The sequence below is a fragment of the Balaenoptera borealis genome, assembly GCF_965194805.1.
Source record: "Balaenoptera borealis genome assembly, chromosome: 3".
Classification (NCBI taxonomy): Eukaryota; Metazoa; Chordata; class Mammalia; order Artiodactyla; family Balaenopteridae; genus Balaenoptera; species Balaenoptera borealis.
Genome location: NC_138866.1, coordinates 125,076,561 through 125,099,991, shown reverse-complemented (window position 1 = coordinate 125,099,991; position 23,431 = coordinate 125,076,561). Strand labels below are relative to the sequence as shown.

The window sequence follows — 23,431 nt, the reverse complement described above, 5'->3', positions numbered from 1 at the left end:
GCTGGGATGCAGAAGGTGCTTTCCTGACATGCTGAAAGGATGGATGCATGTCCTGTCTCTGGACTCTGTGACCTCATGAGAGGGGTGCCCTGATGGGAACGTTGTCTGTAAAGTACAAATATGCAGCAGGATGACCACTCCCTCACTTTCTTAGTTCTCACTCCCCCAGTGAGAGGCACCCCCGATCTCTGGGGGCAGCCGCTCTGGGTGAGGGCTGAGTTCCAGGGGAGGAAGCGGGCTCTCAGAGACCATGCCCTCACCCACAGAAACATCACAGAACCTTGGGTTTTGTCAAAGCAAGGTGGCTGTGGATAACTATTTCAATACAAGTTCTTGGAAAAACTCCAGGGGCTGGAGTGCTGGCAAAGTGGGCCCACGCTGGGGGTTCCCCAGAGTGCCGAGATTCAGGTGCTCCAGCCTGGCCAGACCGTGCGCTCCCCCAGGGCAGAATCGGCCTGCATGCAGCACTGTACTGCCAGTGCCCAGCACAGAGCCAGCACGCAGCACGTGCACACCGACCACCTGCGGTGGTGCAACCAAGAAATTCCGTCTTGAGAGCCCTGGCTCCCTGCCAGGCACAGGTTAATACTGTCCCCATTAATCCTTACAATACGCCCACGAAGTTGGTGCTCTTATCCCCATTTTACAGAGGTGGGAACTGAGGTTCAGGGAGAGGTAATTTGCCCAAAGTCGCACAGCCAGTGAGAGGCAGGGCCTCTCCAAGCAGAAGTCCTTAGGGATAGTCAAACAGTGGCCTGGAGTGACAACTGTTATTTTAGGGGCCAACAAATTAACATCCTCCCATTGGAGAAGCCCTGTGACACCCCCCTGCACCCTGCAAGCACCAGCTCCACTGTTCCCGGCCTGGGTGCCGCCTGGGCACTGGCCCTCTGCTCCTTTCACCACCCTAGCCTCTCATGGTTTGGGCTCCTCTCCACATTCCTGCTTCTCTTGCCTCTCGGATGGCTGTTCTTCCTCCTCCCACTTCCTAAAGGCAGGTGTTCCCCATAGCTTCTCCTTGCTACCTTCTTCCTCTCTCTACACTCTCCCTCTAGGCCAGCCTGTCAACCCCTTGGCCCCTCTTTGGAGGGGGCTCTCACATCTGCACGTCCAGCTCAGACCTCTCCCAGCCCCTGGTGACAGCTACTGGTTATTCCTCCCAGAAGGCTGCTCCTGCTCTGAGACCTTCAGTGGCTCCCAGGGGCCATGAGAGGAGGAACAAACTCCTCCCTGAGGCATTCCGGGCTCTCCTGTACCTATCTCCACTTCTCTCCCAATTCAGAGCCTTCATCCATGCCAGCACTGTGCTCTCTGCCTTTATTCTGCTGTCCCTTCAAGCAGGACTCCCCTCCCTCCCACCTCTGCCCCAGGTAGCTCTCACTGCCTGGTTTATGGCACATACGCTCCCCCTGGAAGTCCTTGCAGACCCCTTCCCCAGTCACAGGCGGCTCTCCCTCTTCAGTAGACTCCATGGAGAACCTGTCCCAGGCTGCCTTTGCAAGAGCTATTTCTGTGCTTGCTTTGACTCTCCTTCCACCCAGGGTCACACGGGGAGTTTGGTGCTGGGAGTCAGGGAAAATGCCCAGTCTGTGATTTAGTTTTGCCTCTTTGTGTAGAAGTCTCCTCAGCTGTAAAGTGAGGGGGTGTGGAATTGGATCAGCATTTCCCTAATTCCCAAGTACCGTCATTTTTGCTTTATCCTGTGTCACCTGTACTTATATTGCTTACCTTACATATGTATCTACTTATTTTTTTAAATTTATTTATTTTATTTTATTTTTGGCTGCATTGGGTCTTCGTTGCTGCGCGTGGGCTTTCTCTAGTTGCGGTGAGCGGGGCTACTCTTCGTTGCGGTGCGTGGGCTTCTCATTGCAGTGGCTTCTCTTGTTGCAGAGCACAGGTTCTAGGCACACGGGCTTCAGTAGTTGTGGCACATGGGCTTCAGTAGTTGTGGTTCGCGGGCTCTAGAGCGCAGGCTCAGTAGTTGTGGCATGTGGGCTTAGCTGCTCCGCGGCATGTGGAATCTTCCCAGACCAGGGCTCCAACCTGCGTCCCCTGCGTTGGCAGGCGGATTTTTTTTTTTCTTCCATCTTTAGAATATAACATTTATTGCTTAGATGGTTTGATACAGAACAGCTTTTCTTCTCATTTTGAACTTGGAAGTACTATACAGCTGAACACAAAGCGGAACGAAAAGTACCAAAACCGAACTTGTGATTCTGTGTTCATGTGGTATAAACCAGTTTTGTACATAAAGTAGCAGCAGTTTTTAAGTTCCCTTTAGAAAAATATGAATTCTACACATTTATTATTGTTTCCTGTTTAATGCATGGGCTGAAATCACTAGGATCAACTTCCTTCTGGAGGAAAGAGAGGAACATAGGGTGGAAAGAATGGTGAAACTTTCTGAAACTGGCATCCGACCGTCACATAGCTTCCCCAGGGCTGGTGGAAAAAACAGCCCTTTGGGTTTTTTGTTTTGTTTTCACAGCCGGGAGTTTCATGTAGTGATTGAATCTCAGCATCGTGTCCATAAATCAAAGAGAAAAACAAAAGAGAGAAACGTGCACCTCAAAAAACTTTTCAGAAGATCCATATATATATATATTTGTAAAAGCCCTGAGAGAAGGAGAAAGAGAATCAAACAAATGTATAGAAACAAATTAGCTGGACATGCAAACTAAGCTATGATTCACCCAGAGTTTAAACAAATCACAAATTTCACAGTTTAATACTGGGGGAGGGGACAGAACAACAAACAAATGATACATCTCTCAACCTCACTAGTAAAATGTGGCAAAACCTTATCCACTAGGAGGGTGCAGATGAAGGCTAAATAAAGCTTTCAATCAATAGTGATTACTGCGAGCAGCAGCCCCGGCTGTGCTGCGGCCTGGTTGGCAGGCGGATTCTTAACCACTGCGCCACCAGGTAAGTTCCTATACACATACCTTTTGTTCGTTTGTTTTTATTTTTTATACAGCAGGTTCTTACTAGTTATCTATTTTATACGTATTAGTGTATATATGTCAACCCCAATCTCCCAGTTCATCCCACCCCCACCCCCCAACTTTCCCCCCTTGGCGTCCATATGTTTGTTCTCTACATCTGTGTCGCTATTCTGCCTTGCAAACCGGTTCATCTGTACCATTTTTCTAGATTCCACACATATACATTAATAAACGATATTTTTCTCTTTCTGACTTACTTCACTCTGTATGACAGTCTCTAGATCCATCCACGTCTCTACAAATGACCCAATTTCGTTCCTTTTTATGGCTGAGTAATACTCCATTGTATATGTGTACCACATCTTCTTTATCCATTCATCTGTCGATGGGCACTTAGGTTGTTTCCATGACCTGGCTATTGTAAATAGTGCTGCAATGCACATTGGGGCGCATGTGTCTTTTTTTTTTGGGGGGGGGCTGCGTTGGGTCTTCGTTGCTGCACACGGGCTTTCTCTAGTTGTGGTGAGCGGGGGCTACTCTTCGTTGCGGTGTGCAGGCTTCTCATTGCTGTGGCTTGTCTTGTTGCAGAGCACGGGCTCTAGGCGCACAGGCTTCAGTAGTTGTGGCACATGGGCTCAGTAGTTATGGCTCACAGGCTCTAGAGCACAGGCTCAGTAGTTGCAGCGCACAGGCTTAGTTGCTCCACGGCATGTGGGATCTTCCCAGACCAGGGCTTGAACCCGTGTCCCCTGCATTGGCAGGCAGATTCTTAACCACTGCACAACCAGGGAAGCCCCGCATGTGTCTTTTTGAATTATGGTTTTCTCTGGGTATATGCCCACTAGTGGGATTGCTGGGTCATATGGTAATTCTATTTTTAGTTTTTTGCTTCTGTTTTAGTTTTGGTTTTTTGGCTGCGAGGCATGTGGATCTTAGCTCCCCGACCAGGGATCGAACCCGCACCCCCTGCCTTCCAATGAAGGTGAAGTCTTAACCACTGGATCCAGGAAAGTCCCCATCTACTTTTTTTTTTTTTTTAATTTTTTTTTAAAATTTATTCATTTATTTATTATTCATTCATTTATGGCTGTGTTGGGTCTTCGTTTCTGTGCGAGGGCTTTCTCTAGTTGCAGCAAGTGGGGGCCACGCTTCATCGCGGTGAGCAGGCCTCTCACTGTAGCGGCCTCTCTTGTTGCGGAGCACAGGCTCCAAATGCGCAGGCTCAGCAATTGTGGCTCATGGGTCTAGTCGCTCCCCGGCATGTGGGATCCTCCCAGACCAGGGCTCGAACCCGTGTCCCCTGCATTGGCAGGCAGATTCTCAACCACTGCGCCACCAGGGAAGCCCCCCATCTACTTTTTTTAACCTAAATAAAAAGGAAACTTTACCTTGCCTCTGTGACTCGAAAACCAATGTCACTTGCAATAAAGGCTGCAATAAAGAAAAAGTGAACCATGAAAATAAACACATAACTGATAAAGTAAGAAATGTCTGTGCACAGCCTCAAATCTTCCCATGCATAATTCAAGAAAACAATGTCCTAGAACATCAGAGGCTTTGTCAAACGTAAACGAATCTGGATGCTGGCTGAAGTGGTAAAGAGAGATTTTAATCAGTAGTAACTATTGCAATAGGGAAGAGACACCAGCATGAACTGAACTCAACTTTAATTTGAACAGAAATAGCTGGGTATTTTAAAGTGAAAATGAAGAAGGGAGGGAGGCATCTGGGGGCTCAGTAGAGTGAGAGAAATGAAAACTTACCAAAGGTCAAGTGTAAATGCAACTAGGCCAGTGGTGTCTGCTAGCTGGTATTATTGAAGTTAGAATTCTACTTTCTCACAGAGACTGGGAGACAGAGGCTCTTCCTCAGGTGTCCTCAGGTGTCCTCAGGTGTTGGCTGGAACAAACAGTAAAAATTTTTGGCAGCCTTTTCTCAGGCAGGCACTTTAAAGGGGGGCAGTGTTAGAGTCATCTTAGGGAGGCAGCCTTGAGCTATTAGAAACTATGCTAGTGGTTGTTCAAGTCTTTACAGGCCAAGGTTGAGGCCTAGTTGAGAAGAGGGCTCAGAGGAGCCTGGCTAGAGTTTCATAAAGGAGAGAATCTTTGTCAGCTTCTTCAGCTTAGATAAAAGTGAAAAGAACATAATGCATCATCGTGTGATGAGACTATGTGCCAGGTGCTTCAGGAGCTTATGAGGTAGATACTCTTAATATTATCCCCATAAAAAGGTTGAGGAATCTAAGGCTCAGAAAGGTTAAATCACTTTCCCAAGGTCAGGCAGCCAGAGGTAGCAACTGGAACCTAGGTCTCACTGGTTCCAGAGTTCATAGGCCCATTCTATGCCTATAGGCTCTGACCACCCACAAATGCCCTTCCTGCCAGTGTCACTGGCCCAGACTATTGAGTCTGGATAAATGTGTGGTGCAGGGCAGTGGTTCTCAGCTCTGGCTGCTCAGTGGAATCACCTGGGGAGCTTTAAAAGTACTGATGCTTGGGTTCCACCCCCAGAAGTTCTGATGCAATTGGTCTGGGGTGCAGCCTGGACACTGGGATTTTTAGAAGCTCCCAGGTGATCCCTATGAACAGCCAGGTTTGAGATTTGGATGATCACTGTGTGCTAGAAGCCTTCACAGTGATCATCCCATGTGATCCTTGCAAGAGCCCTGTGAGGAAGGCAGGCAGGCAGGCAGGTAGGCGGCAGTGACCATGTCCTGCTGATGAGGAAACAAGCTCAGAGAGGCTAAGGCTCATATAGTTAATAACATCTGGGGATGGAATCAAGTTTGTGGACCTCCAGCTCTGAGTTCTCTGCCAAAGGTTACTGCTCTTCAGAGGTCTAATTGAGAGGGAAAAAGCAATGTCTCCAAGAACAGAAATGAGCAGCTTAATTTCTCTTGCAAGTTAAAAGTCATTTCTCACCCCCGCTGAACACGTGGAGGAGGGGATAGTACTTGCCTCAGCCACAGGACCCAAAATGAGGCCAAGGGATCCCAGACAGGTGAGCAGTGGCCAACCCTCCCTGACAGTGTACCATCGGCAGAAGTCAAGGCTGGGCCGGAGCAAGAAGGCCTGCAGTTCTCTGATAGCGCTGCTTTCCACGCCCACGTTCCTGCAGTGGGTGGTGATCCTTGCTACCGGGCACCTACTTACTGGGAGCTGGGCACAGCCGAAGGAAGTCAGGGACCTGTTACTGCACCAGGCAGTGAGGGTCCTGCTGCAGTCTCCAGAACCGCTCTCCCACCCCACCCCCACGCCCACTGCACCACGAGCCTGCTCCAACCTTGGTGGTTCGGAGGGGAGGGGGCACTGCCCACCTTTGGGAGACCTGGGGGACGTCGCTGCTCACATCTAACGGGCGTCACTTCCCACATCTGGGGGACGTCAAGGGTTCCCAGTTGTGGGCAGTTGAGAGACCACCGTCCACAGCTGAGGCCAGCAAAGCACCACTGTACGTATCTGGAAGGGCTTAGGCTCACCTCAGCCTTGAAGATGCCCCGGGGGGCGCCAGCAGCTTCAGGAAATGGCCTCGGGAAATGCGACCCCAGCACGGTAGAGGGCCCCTACCCACTCCAAACCCCTCAAAAACGCAACAATCCGAGGCATGCCCCCGGGCGCATCCGGACATGACCAAACAGAGGGCGGCCACACCCCCAGGGAGAGGCCGGGTGGGGACGGCGGGGCGCAGCCCTCCCAGTAGGGTTCCCGCCGACGCTGCCCTCCAAGCCACCCGATCTTCGAGCCAGCCGGACCCACGGACACACGCAAGGGAAAAGGGCCGGCCCCGGGGCGGCGGGGCGGCCGTCGGAAGGCGCCCTCCACTCCGAAGCCGTCTTCCAAGCCCCGCAACATGGCCCGGGGCGGCAGTCAGAACTGGAGTTCCGGGGACTCAGACGGCAGGCCGGAGGAACAGGCGACCGGGTGAGCCGGGGGGTGGCGCCGGACCGGGGCGTCGGGGGTCCGGGCCGCTAACCCGCCGCAGCGCCCCAGCCCATCAGCTCCAGGCGCCGCCGGAACCTCCGCGAAAGTTCTGGGCCTTTGTGGCGTCACTGTCTCCTTGTGGAACCTTCCGCCGGCGCCGAATAAAACCCGCCGCGGAGGAGCCGGCGGCTCGAGTGCGGCGGTGCCGGGAGAAGAGGGTAGTCGGGCGCAGGCGGGAGAGAGCCCCGGGGGGCGGCGGCGGCGGCGGCGGCGGCGGCCGTGACCGTGACGCGCGGGCGGGCGGCGGGGGCGCGCTGACCGTCCTGCCCGCCCCGCTCCGCAGAGAAAAGATGGTGAAGGAGACCCAGTACTATGACATCCTGGGGGTGAAGCCCAGCGCCTCCCCGGAGGAGATCAAGAAGGCCTATCGGAAGCTGGCGCTCAAGTACCACCCGGACAAGAACCCGGATGAGGGCGAGAAGGTGCGGGCCGGGCTCGCGCGGGGCCAGCCGTCAATTATTCAGCCCGGAGCTCGGGGGCTGTGAATTATTGAAGGCGGCGGGGAACCCGAGCCGCGTTTGTTGGAGAGGCGGTCGTCAGGTGCCGCGCACCACGCCGCCGGGCCGGGCCGGGGCCGGGGGTGGTCCGAGGCGGAGGGGGCGCGGCGCGGTCAGTTGGAGGGCGCTTCGCCGAGCCCCAGCCTCGCCGGGCTGGGCATCGGGGCTGGTGCCGGGGCCCGAGGCGCCGGGACCCCTCGTGAGCCCCTGCGCAGCCCATTCATTCCTCCCTTCGCTCCACAAGGGCTCCTCCGAACGCCGGGAAGGGCCAGGACTGAAACGTGGGGGCCCAGTTCTCCTAGGGTTTGCGGGCATTCCTGTCGGAAAGGCAGCCAGCAAGCCAGGAAACTGAGGCACACGCGACCAGAAGAAGTTGTGTACTTGCTGGGGACGACCGGGGTTGAATTATTTTTGTGCTCATATTCCCTGTTGATGCATAAGCCCTAGAGGTGAGTTTCTTTCATCTGAGTTAGTACCTTGGACAAACCCGGTGTCCTTCTTGAGAATGGCCGACTGGATTTGTTCTGTGTGCCTGTCTCCTGCCTGATCAAGGTTGTCAGACATTGAACAATAACCTTTTCTTGATTAAACAGGGACGTGGAGATCTTTAACCCGACACATCATTTTATATGAACATTACAGGTTTTCTGTGACAAATGACCCGCAGTGGATCCTAAGTACCAATAATAATAGGCTGAAAAATGCTCTGCATCTTAGAGGCCTAAATTAAACTTTTTGATCCTGTTCACAGGAAAAGAGTCAACCAGCTTTTTATGCCCAAGGAAGCTCGTTACCCACCAGAATAGGTGATTAGAAAGATCAGGTATTGATCCTTGGGAAAGCTTGTTGGCCTTCCCACTCCTCCTTTGACTTGCCATTTTCTTATAAAACTTGGGATATCCGAGATGGCTTTTGGGAGGTGGGGCTTTTGTGGTAGCTGATAGCAATGACACCTGGGCCACTTTTGAAGCCATAGATTACCTGTCTAGCATTTAGACTCGTGGAAACGACTGTAGTATCAAAATACCTGTCTGTGTTAGCTTTTCCAAGCTGGAGAAACCTGCCTAAAGAAGGTTGGCTGGGTGGCAACAGTGATAGGATATTTATATTTAGCCACAGGTGCCGAGTGTCGCTGTCACAAGTTTAAAATGCTTTTCTGGAAGACCATTTGTCTGTTACTCGTGTTCTTTCTCATCTATATTTAGGTGGCTTACTGTAGCTTTTAAAGTCACTGGCTTTCTACGTAGTGTTGGTGATTCATAGATGTGCTCCCTAAATTCATTGTAGGCTGTTTCTGAGAGTAGCCTTTAAGGAGAGCGCACCCAGGCTTCTAATTTCACGTTTCAGAGGCGGCACGTGGGAAAGCCTTCTGACCCTGGTTCAGGTCAGATCTCATGGCACTCTCCAAGAGTAAGTCATGGCTGTGTGCCATTGGAGTGAGTCTGCTCTTGGTGTTCTGAAGCTTTTTTTAAATTGGACTTAACCTGTACTACATTTCTGTAGGTGTTGCCCTGCATATACCTGCCTGAGCAGAGGTGGTTGATTTGTTTTAAACTAATATTTATTTATAGCCAGATACTGAATTAGTGTCACTTGAAGTGTCTGGCGGGTCCCTTTCAGCTTAGAGGTGGGGGGTTCTGTGATGTTCCAGGAATACTTTTCCCTTCCCACCTTCCATGAAGGGGATAAAACCCTTTAATTTAGTTCTCAGCTAAAACTTCTTCCAGCCTCTGACCATAGGCTGAACCACTGGCCTAGTCCTCATCCTAATTTAATTATGATTCCTTGTTTGCTACCTGTATTCCCTAGAAACGAAACGGTTTGAGGAGACTGGGGACACAGTTTATAGAAACTGCTGTAAAGTTCCCTAGAGAGGACTCATGCATTCATTCACTCACCGGATACCTGCTGTTTGGTCCTGCTGTGTGCTGGGCGCACTGTGTAGGCCTTTTCTTTTTTGTGCAAGTTTCTGTGTAGTTCTTGTCCACTGTATCTGTTCATAGGTGGAACCTTTTTATTTTTTCCCCCCAAGTTTGTCACTGTATTAATGTCTCTTCAAAAACAGACTGAGCCAGTCCGTTCTCCCTTGCTCCAGGGCAACTGAAAAGGCTATTGGGGTGTTGGTCTTTGTTTTGTGGCCTGTTGTCCTGTGTTGCTAAGCATTGGGTGGCTGGTGTTTGTTGTCAGGTGTTCTGTATAGAGTCTCTACTTTTCTGCAGCTGGTTTTCTGAAAGACACACGGGCAGCGGGTCAGTAAGTGAGTCCCTTTCAGGGGCCGTGATGGGGGTATATTCTTGGCTATTAACCCCAGCCAGCTTTTGAGATGAGTTTGGTCTTTTGGCCAATTTTACTGTAACTTTTAGTTTGAATAATAGACTTTTAAGTTAAAAAATCATAAAAGAGAGCATAAAAGTGCAGAAAATTTCAGAATATTGAGGAAAACCCACCAAGTACACATCACCCTAACTGCTGTCCCTGTGTTTCTTTCCAGGCTTTCTCCAGGGTGATTGTACATGGTCATCCTGGCACATAGGGTTTTTTCTCCTCGCCACTGAATACTTTAAATACTTTTCCCAGTTGCTCCCTAGTCTCCAAAGCCACTTTTCCAGATGCGTAATAATCTTATTAAAGGAACTGTGGCAAATTATTACAGTCTGAAAGGTGAGCTGGTCAGAGTACTAGTCTCCAACTGTGAGATGGGTGGGGGTCAGGCAGGGACTGAATTAGACTCTGGAGTGCTGAGACCCACCCCTACCCCCAGGGTAGTGGGAGCCCCACCCCTTTGTGAGGTGTGGCCTCTGGTTGAATGCCCCAAGTGACAGGGCATTCCTTTTCCTTTTTAGATTAATCATCCATTCTGTTAAGTGCAAGAGTCTTTCAACTATCCAGAGTGTTTCTAGTGGACATTCTCTTGAAGCATGTTTACCTAGTACAGACGGGCCCAGAGACTCCCTGGGGGCAGCCTGGCCTGGTTGCTTTCGGATCTTCCCTACCGGGCACCTAATCCCTACACCTTATTTTCCTTCTGTGGAAAGGAGTAGTGGTGAACGATACCTACTTCTTTACAGAAATGGTGGGAGAATTAACGTACCAAAAAACCTAACTACCTTGAGTATGATTCTGATGTCTCTAAGACAGTTTTTTAAATTACCCAGTTGTTAGCTATTATTTATTAGGTATCATTTATTATTTATTAGCTACTTATTAGATCTCTATCAGGGATCTGTAGTACAAGAGAAAACCTAGTGTCTGTCAGTTTCCATATTTGTATATTCAAAGCACTTTTTTTTTCTGTATGTTCTGTATTTTTTTTTTTTTTTCTTCCTAAACCATTCCCCTGGAGGGTGAAGACCCTATCTCACTTATTCATTTCTCAATTCTGGGAATTGAGCCATTCATATAACAAGTATTTACTAGGTAACTTCTACATGCCAGACAGTGTTCTAGGTTTGGGGATATGGCAGTGGACAAAGCTGACCTAACTACTTGTCCTCATGGAGCTGACACTGCAGTGGGGACACCATCCCAGCAGTAAGTGCCCTGGTTTTGGGGAACAGCAAGGAGGCCAACAGCGCAAGAGCAGAATTGCGGGGAGCTGGAGGCAAAGGTGTCATTTTGGGCTTGTAGACCAGAATAAGAACTGGCTTTTACTCCAAGTGAGCCGGGCCCCTTGGAGGGCTTGGGGCAGAGGACTGACGTGATTAGCTGGCAAGTTCTGGCTGCTGTGCAGAGAACAGACTGAAAGCTGAGGTGAAGGCGGAGGATGGGAGTCCAGTGAGGAGGTTACTGGGCTATCCAGGCCAAAGAGGGTGTCCTCCGCCAGGGCGGGTGTGGTGGTGGTAGTGATGAGAAGGGATGGATTTTGGATATTTTATATAGTGTTTTGATTTTATGTTAAAAACTTCCATATATCTGCAGAAAAGGTGAGAGTGATACAACGAACACCTGCCTTTCTTTCACCTACCTTCACTGATTATAAATAGGTCACCACATTTGCTTTCCCTATATTATTATTATTTGCTAAAGCTTTTGAGAGTAAGTTGCATACATCATAACCTTTCAGCCCTAAATGTTTATCCTTGAGAAAACAACATCCTTGTACATAACCACAGTACATTTATCAAATTTAAGAAGTTTAACATTGAGAAAAAAATTCCCATTTTTCCAGTTGTTCCAATGTCCTTTGTAGCAATTTTTTCCCCAGTGCAAGATCCAGTCCAGGATCCAATCCAGGGTCACACACTGCATTTAGTTTTCCTGTCTTTTAGTTTTGCAGAATATACTTCTATTTGGGTTTTCTGATTCTTTCCTTACAGTTGGATTCCAGGATACATTTTTGGCAGGCATGTGACACATGCGATGTTCTGACTTAGGGTACTGGAGATAGACATTTGAAGGTAGCACCAGAAGGATTTGTTGACAGATGAGATGTGAGGGAGAGGAAATGAGGTTTTGGAATTGCCAATAAGTGAGCTGTGGGGGAGACTATGGGAGGGGCAGGACTTTGGGGGGGAGATCAGGACAGATTTGTGCACAGTGTCTGCAGCCTGCATGCGGATGGATGCTCACAGGATGTCTGTAGTTGAATTTTATGCTAGTAACCTGGGAAAGCAGCCCTCCTGAGCTGGAAAGCAGCCCTCATGGGCTTTATCCAGTTGTAGGTTAAGCCCTGGCCTGGTCTCACTACATCTTAGCTCCACTCTACTTCTTCCTGTCTGGTGCAGCCTGAGGAGGAAGAAACTCCTTCTTACTGCTCTGCATCCTTATTCTCTGCAGTGGCCCTGCCTCTCATCCCTTAGTAATGTTTGCCCTATGTATCCCACTCTACAAAGGGATTAAATGGAAAAGTCAGGTTTCAGATAACATAGAGACCTGCTAGTTTGGGGGGTTGGGTGTAGAATCCCTCTGTCATTGCATTTATGTGGTGGGTTTGCATCATGAACAACTCAAACCTTCTCTTTTTAATCTCTCTTTTTTTCTTTTGAAGTTTAAGCTCATATCCCAGGCATATGAAGTGCTTTCAGATCCAAAGAAAAGGGACATTTATGACCAGGGCGGCGAACAGGCAATTAAGGAAGGAGGCGCAGGCAGCCCCAGCTTCTCTTCCCCCATGGACATCTTTGACATGTTCTTTGGTGGCGGAGGACGGATGGCTAGAGAGAGAAGAGGTAACTGCTTTGAAAGATGTTAAGCAGTTTTATAGTTTCCAAATTGTTCGTGTTGCTGGAATCAGGACGGATCATGCCTTAAAAGGGTGTAGTTGTCATGTTTGGGGATCATTAGCTTTAGTTCATCGCTTGTTTAGTCTACCTGGAATCTCTTAGTGCATTTAGCAATTAATTGCCTGACACCTTCGCAACACCACATATAAAGGAGCAAATGGGGAATTCCCTGGTGATCCAGGGGTTAGGACTCGGTGCTTTCACTGCTGGGGCCTGTGTTCAGTCCCTGGTCAGGGAACTAAGATCCTGCAAATGGTGCGCCCCCCCACCCCCCAAAAAGAGCAAATGGCGGTGAGGAGAAAGGAGGAAGTTCAAGTTCATCTTGCCCTCTTTTTCTCTTTTGTTGGGGTCAGGTTCCATTTATGTTCCTAAGGGACATAAATGGCACCTCCTGTGGTTATTAGTGATACCTCTGCCGAGAGTGCTTTTCTTCCCTCCTGCACGCTTCCTCCCATGCCTCCTGACTTGGGCCAGGGCCCGTGGGCTCTATTTCTGGCTGGTGCTCTGCCATGTGCAGTGTGGCCTCATTTTCTCAGCCTGCTCAGGAGATTTTCTAGGTAACAAAATTTACCCCTTGATGTTTGAACATCTTTGTAAAAGAAGCTACTTTGCCTCTCTCTTCAGAATGCATTAGGACTAGCAGCTTCGTCCCCAGAGGTGAATTGAGGGACTTAGCTCTTGGTGAAATGGCCCCAGGCCCCTGTTTTTGAGTTCTGGGTTTGTTCTTCCTAATTTTTCTACCTCTTTCCTCCTGCCAGGCTCTGGACTGTCACCTCCAGTCTCTGGAGGTGTCTCTAATAGCCCCCTTCCCCTGTCCTGCTTACGGTTGATACTCTGCTTTGGACCTCAAAACCAGATAGATAACCAAGCTTATTAAAATCCTGGGTGAAATCAAAATAAGCTCTGCATTGAGGTTTAAGAAGGGTGGTTTGAGGTCAACAAGAGGCCCCTGGATAAATAAGCCTCTTCTTGTTCCCACATTATAATTGACTTTGAGCTTTGAAAAGCTTGGCTGTCAATTCTGTAAATACAGTGTGCTGAAAATCACAAAGTGTTTATTAGGGAAAAATCCTTACCCTGTTTTCTGGGTATGTTGCCTGCTCATATAATTGACAGTGTGGATGTGATTAAAATCTTGGGTATCTTCTTGCCTGGCTCTCTCACTGTCTTGAGATGAACAACTTCACGCCCTTAATTAAGTCATCTCTCAAAGTTGACAGCCAATAAACAAGGACAGCATCTCAGTGACCTCGAGAGCCCTATGGGCAGCAGAGAGGGACCTGATGCTGTGGGTCCTGACAGGCTGGCATGGTGCCAGAGCAGACAGACTCCCACCCTGAAGATGAAAGGCCCACTGTCCTGGATGCACAGACAAGATTTCCACAGATGAAAGAGTTCCCACTTGGCCACAAGACATAGAAGGGCTCAAAAAGTAAAGGACGTTATGTTCGAGGAAGAGTTTCAGTTAAAGGTCCAGAGACTGACTTCGTGCATCATCTATAAGGAAAGGGCTCCTTTCATGGGGAGAACCTAGTTAACCAATCTCATTGGTTAACATTGCCTTGGGTTTCCTCACTGATCTCTCATTCTCAGATTTGTTTTAGAAAATAAAGATGAAAGTCTTTGTTGACATCTATAAATGATTGAATAATTAGCTCATAGCTAGAAAGGGTATTAGTTCTCATACTGGCAAAGGGCCAGAAGGATGGGCCAGATGTAACAGAAGCAAGCATTGCTTCCCACAGGGAAGGGAATGAATGACACAGGCATACTTTGAGACTTCATACAACTAAAGGTCATATGGGTAGTATTTAATACAGTGGTATATTTAATACAGTATTACTAATTGGTCTTTGTTTTTCCCTCGGTAAGGCAAGAATGTTGTACATCAGTTGTCTGTAACTCTTGAAGATTTATATAATGGAGTCACAAAGAAATTGGCTCTCGAGAAAAATGTAATTTGTGAGAAATGTGAAGGTAAGAATTAATGTCTGAATGAGTCTCATAGTTCTGGTCCCTTAGATCTGGAAACAATTCTTACTGTTTTACAATTCAGAGAAAAATAATTTATCTTTTTAAATGTGAAGGTCAGAGATTGCAAACAGGTAGCCTGAGGGCCAAATCCATTTCATTTGGCCCTGTACATTTTTTATTTGGACTGCACATTTATTTAGTATGTTGACAATTATTTTAAAAACATAAAAATCAAGAATGGTTCACTCAACCTAGGAGTCAGCAGACTTTTGCTGGAAAGGGCCAAATGATAGGTACTTCTGGGCTTCGTGAGCCATGCAGTCCCTGCCGTAACTATTCAACTCTTATTGCAAAAGGATCCATAGACAGTAAACAAGCAGATGACATACCTGTCCTCCAATAAAGCTTTATTTACAAAACCAGGCAGCTGGCCTTAGTTTGCTGTCCTTGATTTAAATGTAAATGTAATTAACGTAATTTTTTAAAATCTGATTTTTCAAGAAAAGTCAGATCTGGTGACTTGGTCACACACTGTCCCACAGAGAAGTGGCTGGGCTGGATAGCCACCCCTGTGGACAGGGCTGTTTTCTCCAGTCTCCACTGGTCACACGTAGGCATGGGTGTTCTTCCACCCTGGGGTGGAAGAAAACACATTTGGTGAAGTTAAAGCAATGAATTTGTCTTGGTATAGCCAAAACCACAAATGTTTGTGCTTACATGTTAACATCTGGATATTGTCTGCTTGGCTAGAATCATCCAGACTCTTCCACATGGCTTTTCATGATTGTAAATAGTCAGAATTCAAACCCCAGTGTCCAATTTTGTGGCTCATTATCCTTCTGTGGTGGCACCCAGCAGAGATGCTTCTAAGGGACGAGCACAGCCTTGTTCCTGTCTCCCCACAGGCGTTGGTGGGAAGAAGGGATCTGTGGAGAAGTGCCCAGTGTGCAAGGGGCGAGGGATGCAGATTCACATCCAGCAGATCGGGCCGGGCATGGTGCAGCAGATCCAGACCGTGTGCATCGAGTGCAAGGGCCAGGGCGAGCGCATCAACCCCAAGGACCGCTGTGAAAGCTGCAGTGGTGCCAAGGTCATCCGAGAGAAGAAGAGTATCGAGGTGCACGTGGAGAAAGGTGAGGCTGCGCAGCACTGGCGCCCCACGCTGGTGGACATGCATCTCAGGTGCTGATTGTGGGGCACAAGCGTTAGGTATCGGGGAAATGAGACACAGCACAACTGGTATTTAAATGCCGTTAGAGTGTGCCGTCAGTTCTTCCAATTCCCAGGGCATCTTCCATGGACCCTCCCTGGCTTTGTTTCCATCCGTGTCACCTGCCAAAGTTTTCTTGCTTACAAAACCTCTTTGTAAGGTTTTCCAATGCCCTGGAAGTCACTTAACCTTGATTTTGGTTAATTGCCCTCTCTTGCCCTTCTCAAACCATTACTTTAGAGTCACTGGGAGTGTTATTCCTAATGGCTTTTGTCGCTCATTGGCCGTAAAAGCTTATCTAAGTCTTCGTAGCTGGCTGTCCCTTTTCTCCACACATTTCCCCTCTGTTGCAGCAGATTCTCCCAAATCTAGCACCTTCCTCCTGCTGTTCATTTTGCCTGGGGCCATTATTTTAGGGTCTTTTTCCCTCTTAGTTGTTCCCCCTGATCATTCTGTGGCTTCCTAACCCAGCAAATGTATTTAGGTGAGAGACCAAAGTACACAAATCAACACCCAACCAGCACACATGTTGAGGGACTTGACACTGTGCCTGTGTGCCCAGAGACTTATCAGAAGGCCCCCAGAGCCCAGTGCTGCTTGTGCGTCAAGAAGCAGGCGGTGACCTGCTCACGGTGCGCTGTCAGCTGTGGCATCGCACGGCCAGGAGGGCGGGGGCTGAGCGGTGAACTTGCGATGTGGCGGCCTCGTTTCCCACTCTCCCTGCTGCACGCTTGGCTGAGGACCCTCGTTATGCCGAGGGGAGTGAGGCCCCTTGGTCAGTGGTAATCCCAGCCCCAGGCCTGCACGAGGTTGGGAGGTTAGATGAATAAAGAACCCCCAAAGGGCTCTCTGTGAGCCTTCTTCAAAAGCTTTGTGGGAAGTACGGTTTTTAAGAGAAATGGCTAATCAGAAAGGGATGATGTTTCATAGGTATGAAAGATGGGCAAAAGATACTGTTTCATGGAGAAGGAGATCAGGAGCCTGAGCTGGAGCCTGGTGATGTCATAATTGTGCTTGATCAGAAGGATCATAGTGTCTTTCAGAGACGAGGCCATGACTTGATCATGAAAATGAAAATTCAGCTTTCTGAAGCCCTTTGTGGCTTCAAGAAGATGATAAAAACACTGGATGATCGAGTCCTTATTATTACATCCAAATCAGGTAATGTTTCAAATGTGTTTCGTTGTAGTTCTTCTGTATGTTTGGCATAATGATGCTGGCAGCTTAGCCTGGTTTCGCATTCAAGGCTGACTTCTGTTGCACAAGTTAGTGTGACTTGATTTTCTCTAAATTTAAAGTCATCACTAGGGACTTTTGAGAATTTTATGAATTTCTTTTATAGTTTCCACGAAAAAAATTCAATTTTGGGGAAAGAGCCTCAAAACAGGAATCTTGGGGATCTAAATTTCTACCGGGAACCTGCCAATTTAACTTACATTTTTTAAAAAATTAACTTTTGTATAATAAAACACAGCTGATAATAGATGGTGTTTTTCTATCAAATGGTGATCTGTGCTGATTCATCCATGTTTCTCTAGCCTCTGTGTTGTCGATTACATGTGAGAGACATTTTAAAATAGAATTTTCCTGAAAAAAAAAGACATCGTCTGCCAGCTTATCCTTGGCGGCTTCTAGAGAACTGCCCATCTGCACACAGGCACAGGAGCTTGAGGGAGCTGCCTCTGGACCCAAAGGGTTCTCAAAGGCCTGAGAGCTCAGCCTGCCAGCACGTGTGTAGATTGCCAGGCTCCCAGCTCCCAGGAGGGCTAGTGTTCACTGCAGCTGAGTCCATGTGGGCCCCAGAGCACCTGCCTGGAAGGGGCTGTGAGGAGGCCCGGCAAATTGGAGAAGGGAGAGAGGCCAGGCTGGGGCCCTCAACCTGAAGCTGCCTCCGAATAGCACTTCAGGTCAGTTGTCCATGTCAAAGAATGTCTGGACAGGTGCGGTGGTGGCTGAGCCACCCAGACATCCGTGACCCCATCACTGGCCGTGAGCAGTGCCGCTCTGGTCCCCTCGCTGGCCACAGGGTTAGGGAGTGACTTCTCCTGTGGGTATCTGAGGTTTAGGCTAGAGGGGTAGGCTCAGAGCTGGGGTGGGAGGTAACCAGCCAATAACGCTGTCCGAGGGCAGTGTAATTAAGACCCTGAAGTCCAGTGGAGTGAGCCACCTTGCCTCCCCAGCCTCCATCCAGGGCTTTCCTGCCTCTGTGTCCATTTCTCTCTTCCCCTTTCTGGCCTGTTCTCTTTCTCTGCCACTTTCCTCTTCGGCTTTTTCTGTTTCCTCTTTTCTGGGTATAAGTGAAATGGAATTATATATCCAAGTCTTGATCAGAGGTTTGTTTTGGGTTTTTTTGCTTTTGTTTTTTACTTTTTATTTGGAAACAATTTCAAACTAACAAAAAGTTGTAAAAATAAAAACAGTATGAAGACCACGCATATATGATTTGCCTATTGTTAAAATTTTACCCTGTTTGATTTTTCATTTCTGTGTTTGTGTATAGATATACTTAAGGATTGGGGAAAAGCACTGCACTATAATGAAAATATGCATGAAATTTTAAATACAGCACCTTCCTTTAGATTCCATTCTGTAAGCCTCCCAAGGTACCCAATTCCTCCCCTCACTTCTGTAGGAAAGTTTGGGGATCATAGTTCACACAAAGCCCTAGGCCACAGGCTGTGAGTGGGTGTGTGCCCAAGACCCCTGGTATCATGTCCAAGACCCCCTAACATTGTCTCAGACCTGATTCCAGCCCTTCGGGGAGCATGAGCTGGGCAGCATCTTTGGGGTGCTGTGTAACTTCTTTGCGAAAGCTCGTCCTTGGCCGAGCTCCCTGGAGCAGGGGCCCCTGCCATGGGATTGGAGCCCAGTGTTCCTTGCTGCCCCCCAGCTGATCCCAGCCACAGGGAAACTGGGAGCCAAGGACGCAAGACAGGAAGTGAGCCCCAGAGGGAAGGAAGTTGTAAACCCCGAGAAACCCATTTCCTTGCTTAGTTATAAGGAAGGGCAGGGTGTCCAGAAAACCTTCTGCTGGAGATTTGTGCTTTTTCTTTTTGCTCATTTATCTTTTTTTGAGTCCTTTTCTTTCATCTCTTCTTTTCTTGTTTTGGCTTATTTCTCTTTCCTTCATTTCTTCTTCTCTCTTCTGCTACTGAAGTGCCTTCCTCGCCAGAGGCCTTTAGGCTGTCTTGAGCATGGCTGAGAATCAGGAGATTAAAGAAAAAAGTGCCTCAAGAGTTTCACCAGGGTGTGATCCCCCTGACTGAAGGCAGATATGTACCTCACGGAAGAGCTGACTCACCATCTCTTTCCTTCTCTTACACGTGGTTGTCCACGCTTGGTCCCACGGTTTCCCTGCCCCCCAGCGAGTTAGAAGCAGAAGCCCGAGGAGTTGTGCTGAGAGCAACAAGAAGTGTGACACCTGACAGGAACAAAGAGACAGAAAAGCTATTAAAAACAAAACAAAGGCCATAACAAGCCCAGCAGCTTGGGGCCCTTTAGCTAATGGGCTCCTCCTGCAGTCAGCAGCTCTGAGGGCCACATGTGAGTCACAGCCCTGCACTGAATGACCCCCAAGGAGAGAGTCCTCCACACCCTTTATTTTAAAAGCTCCCATGAGATACTTTAAAAGATTTCCTCTTGAGAGAGTTCATCCAGGGGAGTGGGACGCTGAATAAATGTTTGGGCTCCCCCCAACCATTTTTTCTGAACATTTCTTTCTTTGTCCATTTTCATTACTGAGCTGAAGAGCATACTTTTTAAAGAGACCCTTTTATCCCTTTTCTTTTCATGTTTGGAAGGAAATGATATTTTTAGATTTGGGGGCGAACCAAGAGCTCTGGGGGGACTAAACTCCCATGATGCCTTTTGAAATAGTGTAGAATGTAAGATCCAGCAAGTGCAAGCCAGACCAGCTCCAGCCCACCAGCTCATGGAGACTGCCTGTGGCCGGAGCCACCTTGTGAGCCCCCCACCCAGAAGGCTGGCTCTCCTGCCAGGTGGGATCTGGCTGGACTCTTGAGGCCATTCCTGCTCCAAGCTCTGCTGGAGTCTGTGAGGAGCAGACTCCCCTCCCACTCATGGGAAGGTTGCAGTGACAGCCTGACGCAAGAGGCAGGCTGACAGCTATCAGCCCTGTTTACCCAGACTGAGTGTTGATTCCCAGTTCACTTTTTTAAACCAACCTTATGATGGAGGCTGCAGCCCGCTCCTCCTTCGATACACTGCAGGAGCCCAGTGCGTGGGTCACAGAGGGTTCCACTCCCGCCCCCCTCCCTCTCATCCCCCTCACCCAGCCGGCTCCTCTGACAGGCATCATTCTGGTCGGGACCAGCTTTTTAGTCAGATGCCCCATGACCCCTGCCTTTGCCTGCTGCTGTGGGGGTGACAGTGTCTGCCCCAGGCTCTCCCAACAGGGGGACTGACCTCTCCCGGCTGCCCTCCATCTTCCTGTTTCATAAGTAAACCTTCTCTGCGGCAGGTGAGGTGGTAAAGCACGGGGACCTGAAATGTGTGCCCAACGAAGGAATGCCAATCTACAAAGCACCCCTGGAGAAAGGGACGCTGATCATACAGTTTTTAGTAAGTGCATGTGTTTTATTCTCATGGGACATATAATTAAATGCCTTAATCGGGGAGGGAAGAAACAACTGCTCTTTCCCACCTCACCCTTTACAGGTTACTTTTCCTGAAAAACACTGGCTGTCTCAAGACAAGCTTCCCCAGCTGGAAGCTCTGCTCCCTCCTCGACAGAAAGTCAGGATTACAGATGACATGGATCAGGTGGAGCTGAAGGAGTTCAGTCCCAATGAGCAGAACTGGCGCCAGCACAGGGAGGCCTACGAGGAGGATGACGACGGGCCCCGGGCCGGAGTGCAGTGCCAGACGGCATGATGCGGCCCGGCGCAGCGTGGCCTGGCCGGACTAGCACATGATGAATGTAAAGTTGGCACAATGAAAATGGCATCGCTTTAATGGCCTCGTGTTTGGGGTGTCCTGTGTATGTGTTCAGCATTCTCAACTGCTGAGTGTCTTTTTGGTTTTTCTTTTGGTTGTAACGTAAGTTATCGGTTTATATTTAAATGTTTTAAGTGTAAATCACTCTAGTCTGCATATGGAATCTGTTTATTTACATTTTCAGGATATTTTTGAGATGCCAGTGACCGCACTGACACTTTGTGCTTCTAGAGGCTTTGCCATAATTCAGTTCCACCAATAAAGCACAGCCCAGACAACAGCACTCAGCCCCCTAGCAAACCTCCAGGCATGAAGTGGGCGACCTGGCCCAAGTCTAGCTCTGCGGTTTCTTTACCTCCCCACCTCCCTCATAATGGCAAAGTTACTGAGGGCATGATCTCAGGGCTGCTCATGTGACATTTCTGAATCTAGATTCTAGATGCTTCTCCTCAAGAATAAAAGCACATCTGTGGGTTGGGCTTGGCTGCAGTGCCTGGTTCACGCTGAGTGGGCTGCAGGGCCAACTTGGTTCCTACCTGTGTCCTGTGCCCTTGAATGCTTGGAATGGGGTGTGAGTGTGTCTGATCATCTCTCTTGGAAGCTTCCTGAACCTTCCAGGCCTTGCGGTGAGGACAAACCAGGGTTTTAAATGAAACGCTGATAAAACTGTTTGCCTGCGCCCCCCGCACCTTGTTTTTTGTTGTTTGATTTTCTGTTGACAGCCTTTGCAGTGCTCTCCCACCAAAGTGCTTACTTGTAAAGATAACGAAACCATCCATGTCCGCAGCAGCCTCAGTGCAACGGAATCCACGGGAGATGCTGGTGGTTCAGCCCCGTGGCACAGCCAGCTTCCCTGTCTGACCAGTGATCCGGGATGACTTGAGGGTCTGGAAAGGCAGAGGACATCTCAGTGTTTTCCACCTCATTCTCCCAGATTGAACTCCCTTCCAAAGGATGGTTCCTCTCCTTGCACAGCCATATCACAAAGGGCTTCCTGCTCAAGGGATAATGTTTTAGTGAGAACTGAAGTTCTACTCTGGACCGCAGTCTGTCTGGACTACCACTGTAAATGATAACTTGTTGGGAGGGATATTATTCATTAACTCCTGGCAGGTAGACTACAATTTAAATTTAGGGTTACCTCAACCTTTAGCCATTACTGCTCCTTTCCTTCCCACAACAGTCATGAAGAAAAACTCCTGCCTTCTAAGCTGCTGGGTTAAAGCAGAGGCCACTTTTCAGATCCACCCTTATTGGGTATACAGTATCTGAGAGTTTGACTCAGACCAGGGACCTCCCCAGGAGGGCCAAAGGGTAGATGAGACCCATGGCAGGTAGGTCCAGCGGATGGACCAGGCTCCAGCTGGCTAGTGGGTGGGCATAATTTGCTCAAAATAGGTATAGAAAGAGCCCACCTATCCCACTTTGACCATCAGTCAGGAAAGACATAAAACCTATTCTTCCAACTAAGCCTATATGAAAATCAATTGACAAATGGACCACAACTCCAGGGTGTTCTGTTTCTGTGCTGTGACTTCCTAATAAATTATTGCTAGAAAACTGTCTAGTTGATGATGAGGTAAAATTACATTCAGCTCCTTGTCACGTAAAGAATTTGGAGGGTGTTGCTTAAAATTTATTCCACCTGTATATTTGTCACTTTAAAATTAAAATTGAGCTGGTATGAGAGACAGATGGTTTTGTTTGTTTTTTTTTAATTTTCTCGAGCTCCAATGACCAGTGCTAAGTGCCAGTTTGCCTCATATTGGTTGATATAACAGAATGAAGTTTCCACTCTCACGGAGCTTATATTTTGGGGGTGGGGATAAATACAAACATCACGCAATGATGACTGCAGTGAAGAAAGAGTAATGGGAAAGGGACCAGGAGAAGGCCTCTACTGGGAGCTGACCCCTGAGCAGCCACCTGAAAGCAGTGAGACCTCTAAAGGTCTGAAGAAGAAACATTCTAGGCAGAGGAAATGGCCAGGGCTATGTGGTTACAGGAGGGTGAACAAGGCAAAGAGGCAGGAGAGAGAAGCGAGGGGCTACCTAAAGAGCATGGGCTTGATTCTAAGGGTTATGGGGAGTTTGGAAGAAAAGCACAGGACCTGACATGAATCGTATGAAGTTATGATCAGTAAAAAGCAACAAACTTTCGAGGGTTAGCTACTTACACCTTTCCCATTACACGCAGACCATGTCTCAAGTGGGCTGCTGAGGAGAAAACTGAGGTACACGTACCTCCAGGCAAGAGGTCAACCGGAGTAAGTACAGGTTTGAGCCTGTAGACACTGTTAAGGCAGTAATACCCACCCAGCAAGTTACAGCTTCTCTAAAATTAATAGGGTGAAAAAGAGTGTGACAGGGGACATTTTTTAATCTATCCAATAGAAGAATGCCCAGATAGGACTACAGAATGTTCCCACCCAGTCACATATCCTGTTTCCTTCAGGATCCCATTCTGAAATAGATTAGCTTTCCTCTTACAGCTTCTGCATGACTCATTCCTTGGAAGAGTGAGCCTGAATTTCTGTACTGGAAAGTTCAGTAAGTGCCTGGATGTCTTCATTTCTGAGGCAGATACTCGGTTTCACATAATGATGCTGATTCCTCTCACTGTTCTACCAGTAACAGGGCAA

The 23,431-nt window shown here is 48.5% G+C and overlaps 1 protein-coding gene and 1 long non-coding RNA gene across 4 annotated transcripts; one reads left to right on the top strand and one right to left on the bottom strand.

Moving 5' to 3' along the window:
• Positions 1–2,512: 2,512 nt before the first annotated feature.
• Positions 2,513–6,567, bottom strand: LOC309626264. Its single transcript, XR_014243075.1, has 3 exons — positions 6,430–6,567; positions 3,209–4,850; positions 2,513–2,619 (listed from the first exon to the last, which is right to left on the bottom strand). It is a non-coding gene; the product is annotated as an uncharacterized lncRNA (long non-coding RNA).
• On the top strand, positions 6,487–22,479 carry DNAJA4 (DnaJ heat shock protein family (Hsp40) member A4; the record flags this gene model as incomplete). 3 transcript variants are annotated; one of them, XM_082386777.1, is made up of 8 exons in its annotated part: positions 6,709–6,871; positions 7,215–7,353; positions 12,416–12,596; positions 14,523–14,627; positions 15,530–15,757; positions 16,765–16,995; positions 20,315–20,415; positions 20,512–22,479. In XM_082386777.1, the coding sequence occupies 8 exons, from the start codon at positions 6,801–6,803 to the stop codon at positions 20,725–20,727; spliced, it is 1,272 nt and encodes a 423-aa protein (XP_082242903.1). In that variant the 3' UTR covers positions 20,728–22,479. The 3 variants fall into 3 exon arrangements, with proteins under 3 accessions (XP_082242904.1, XP_082242905.1, XP_082242903.1); XM_082386779.1 differs by lacking the exon at positions 16,765–16,995 and having other exon boundaries at positions 6,658–6,871; XM_082386778.1 differs by lacking the exons at positions 7,215–7,353; positions 12,416–12,596 and having other exon boundaries at positions 6,487–6,871.
• Positions 22,480–23,431: the final 952 nt, after the last annotated feature.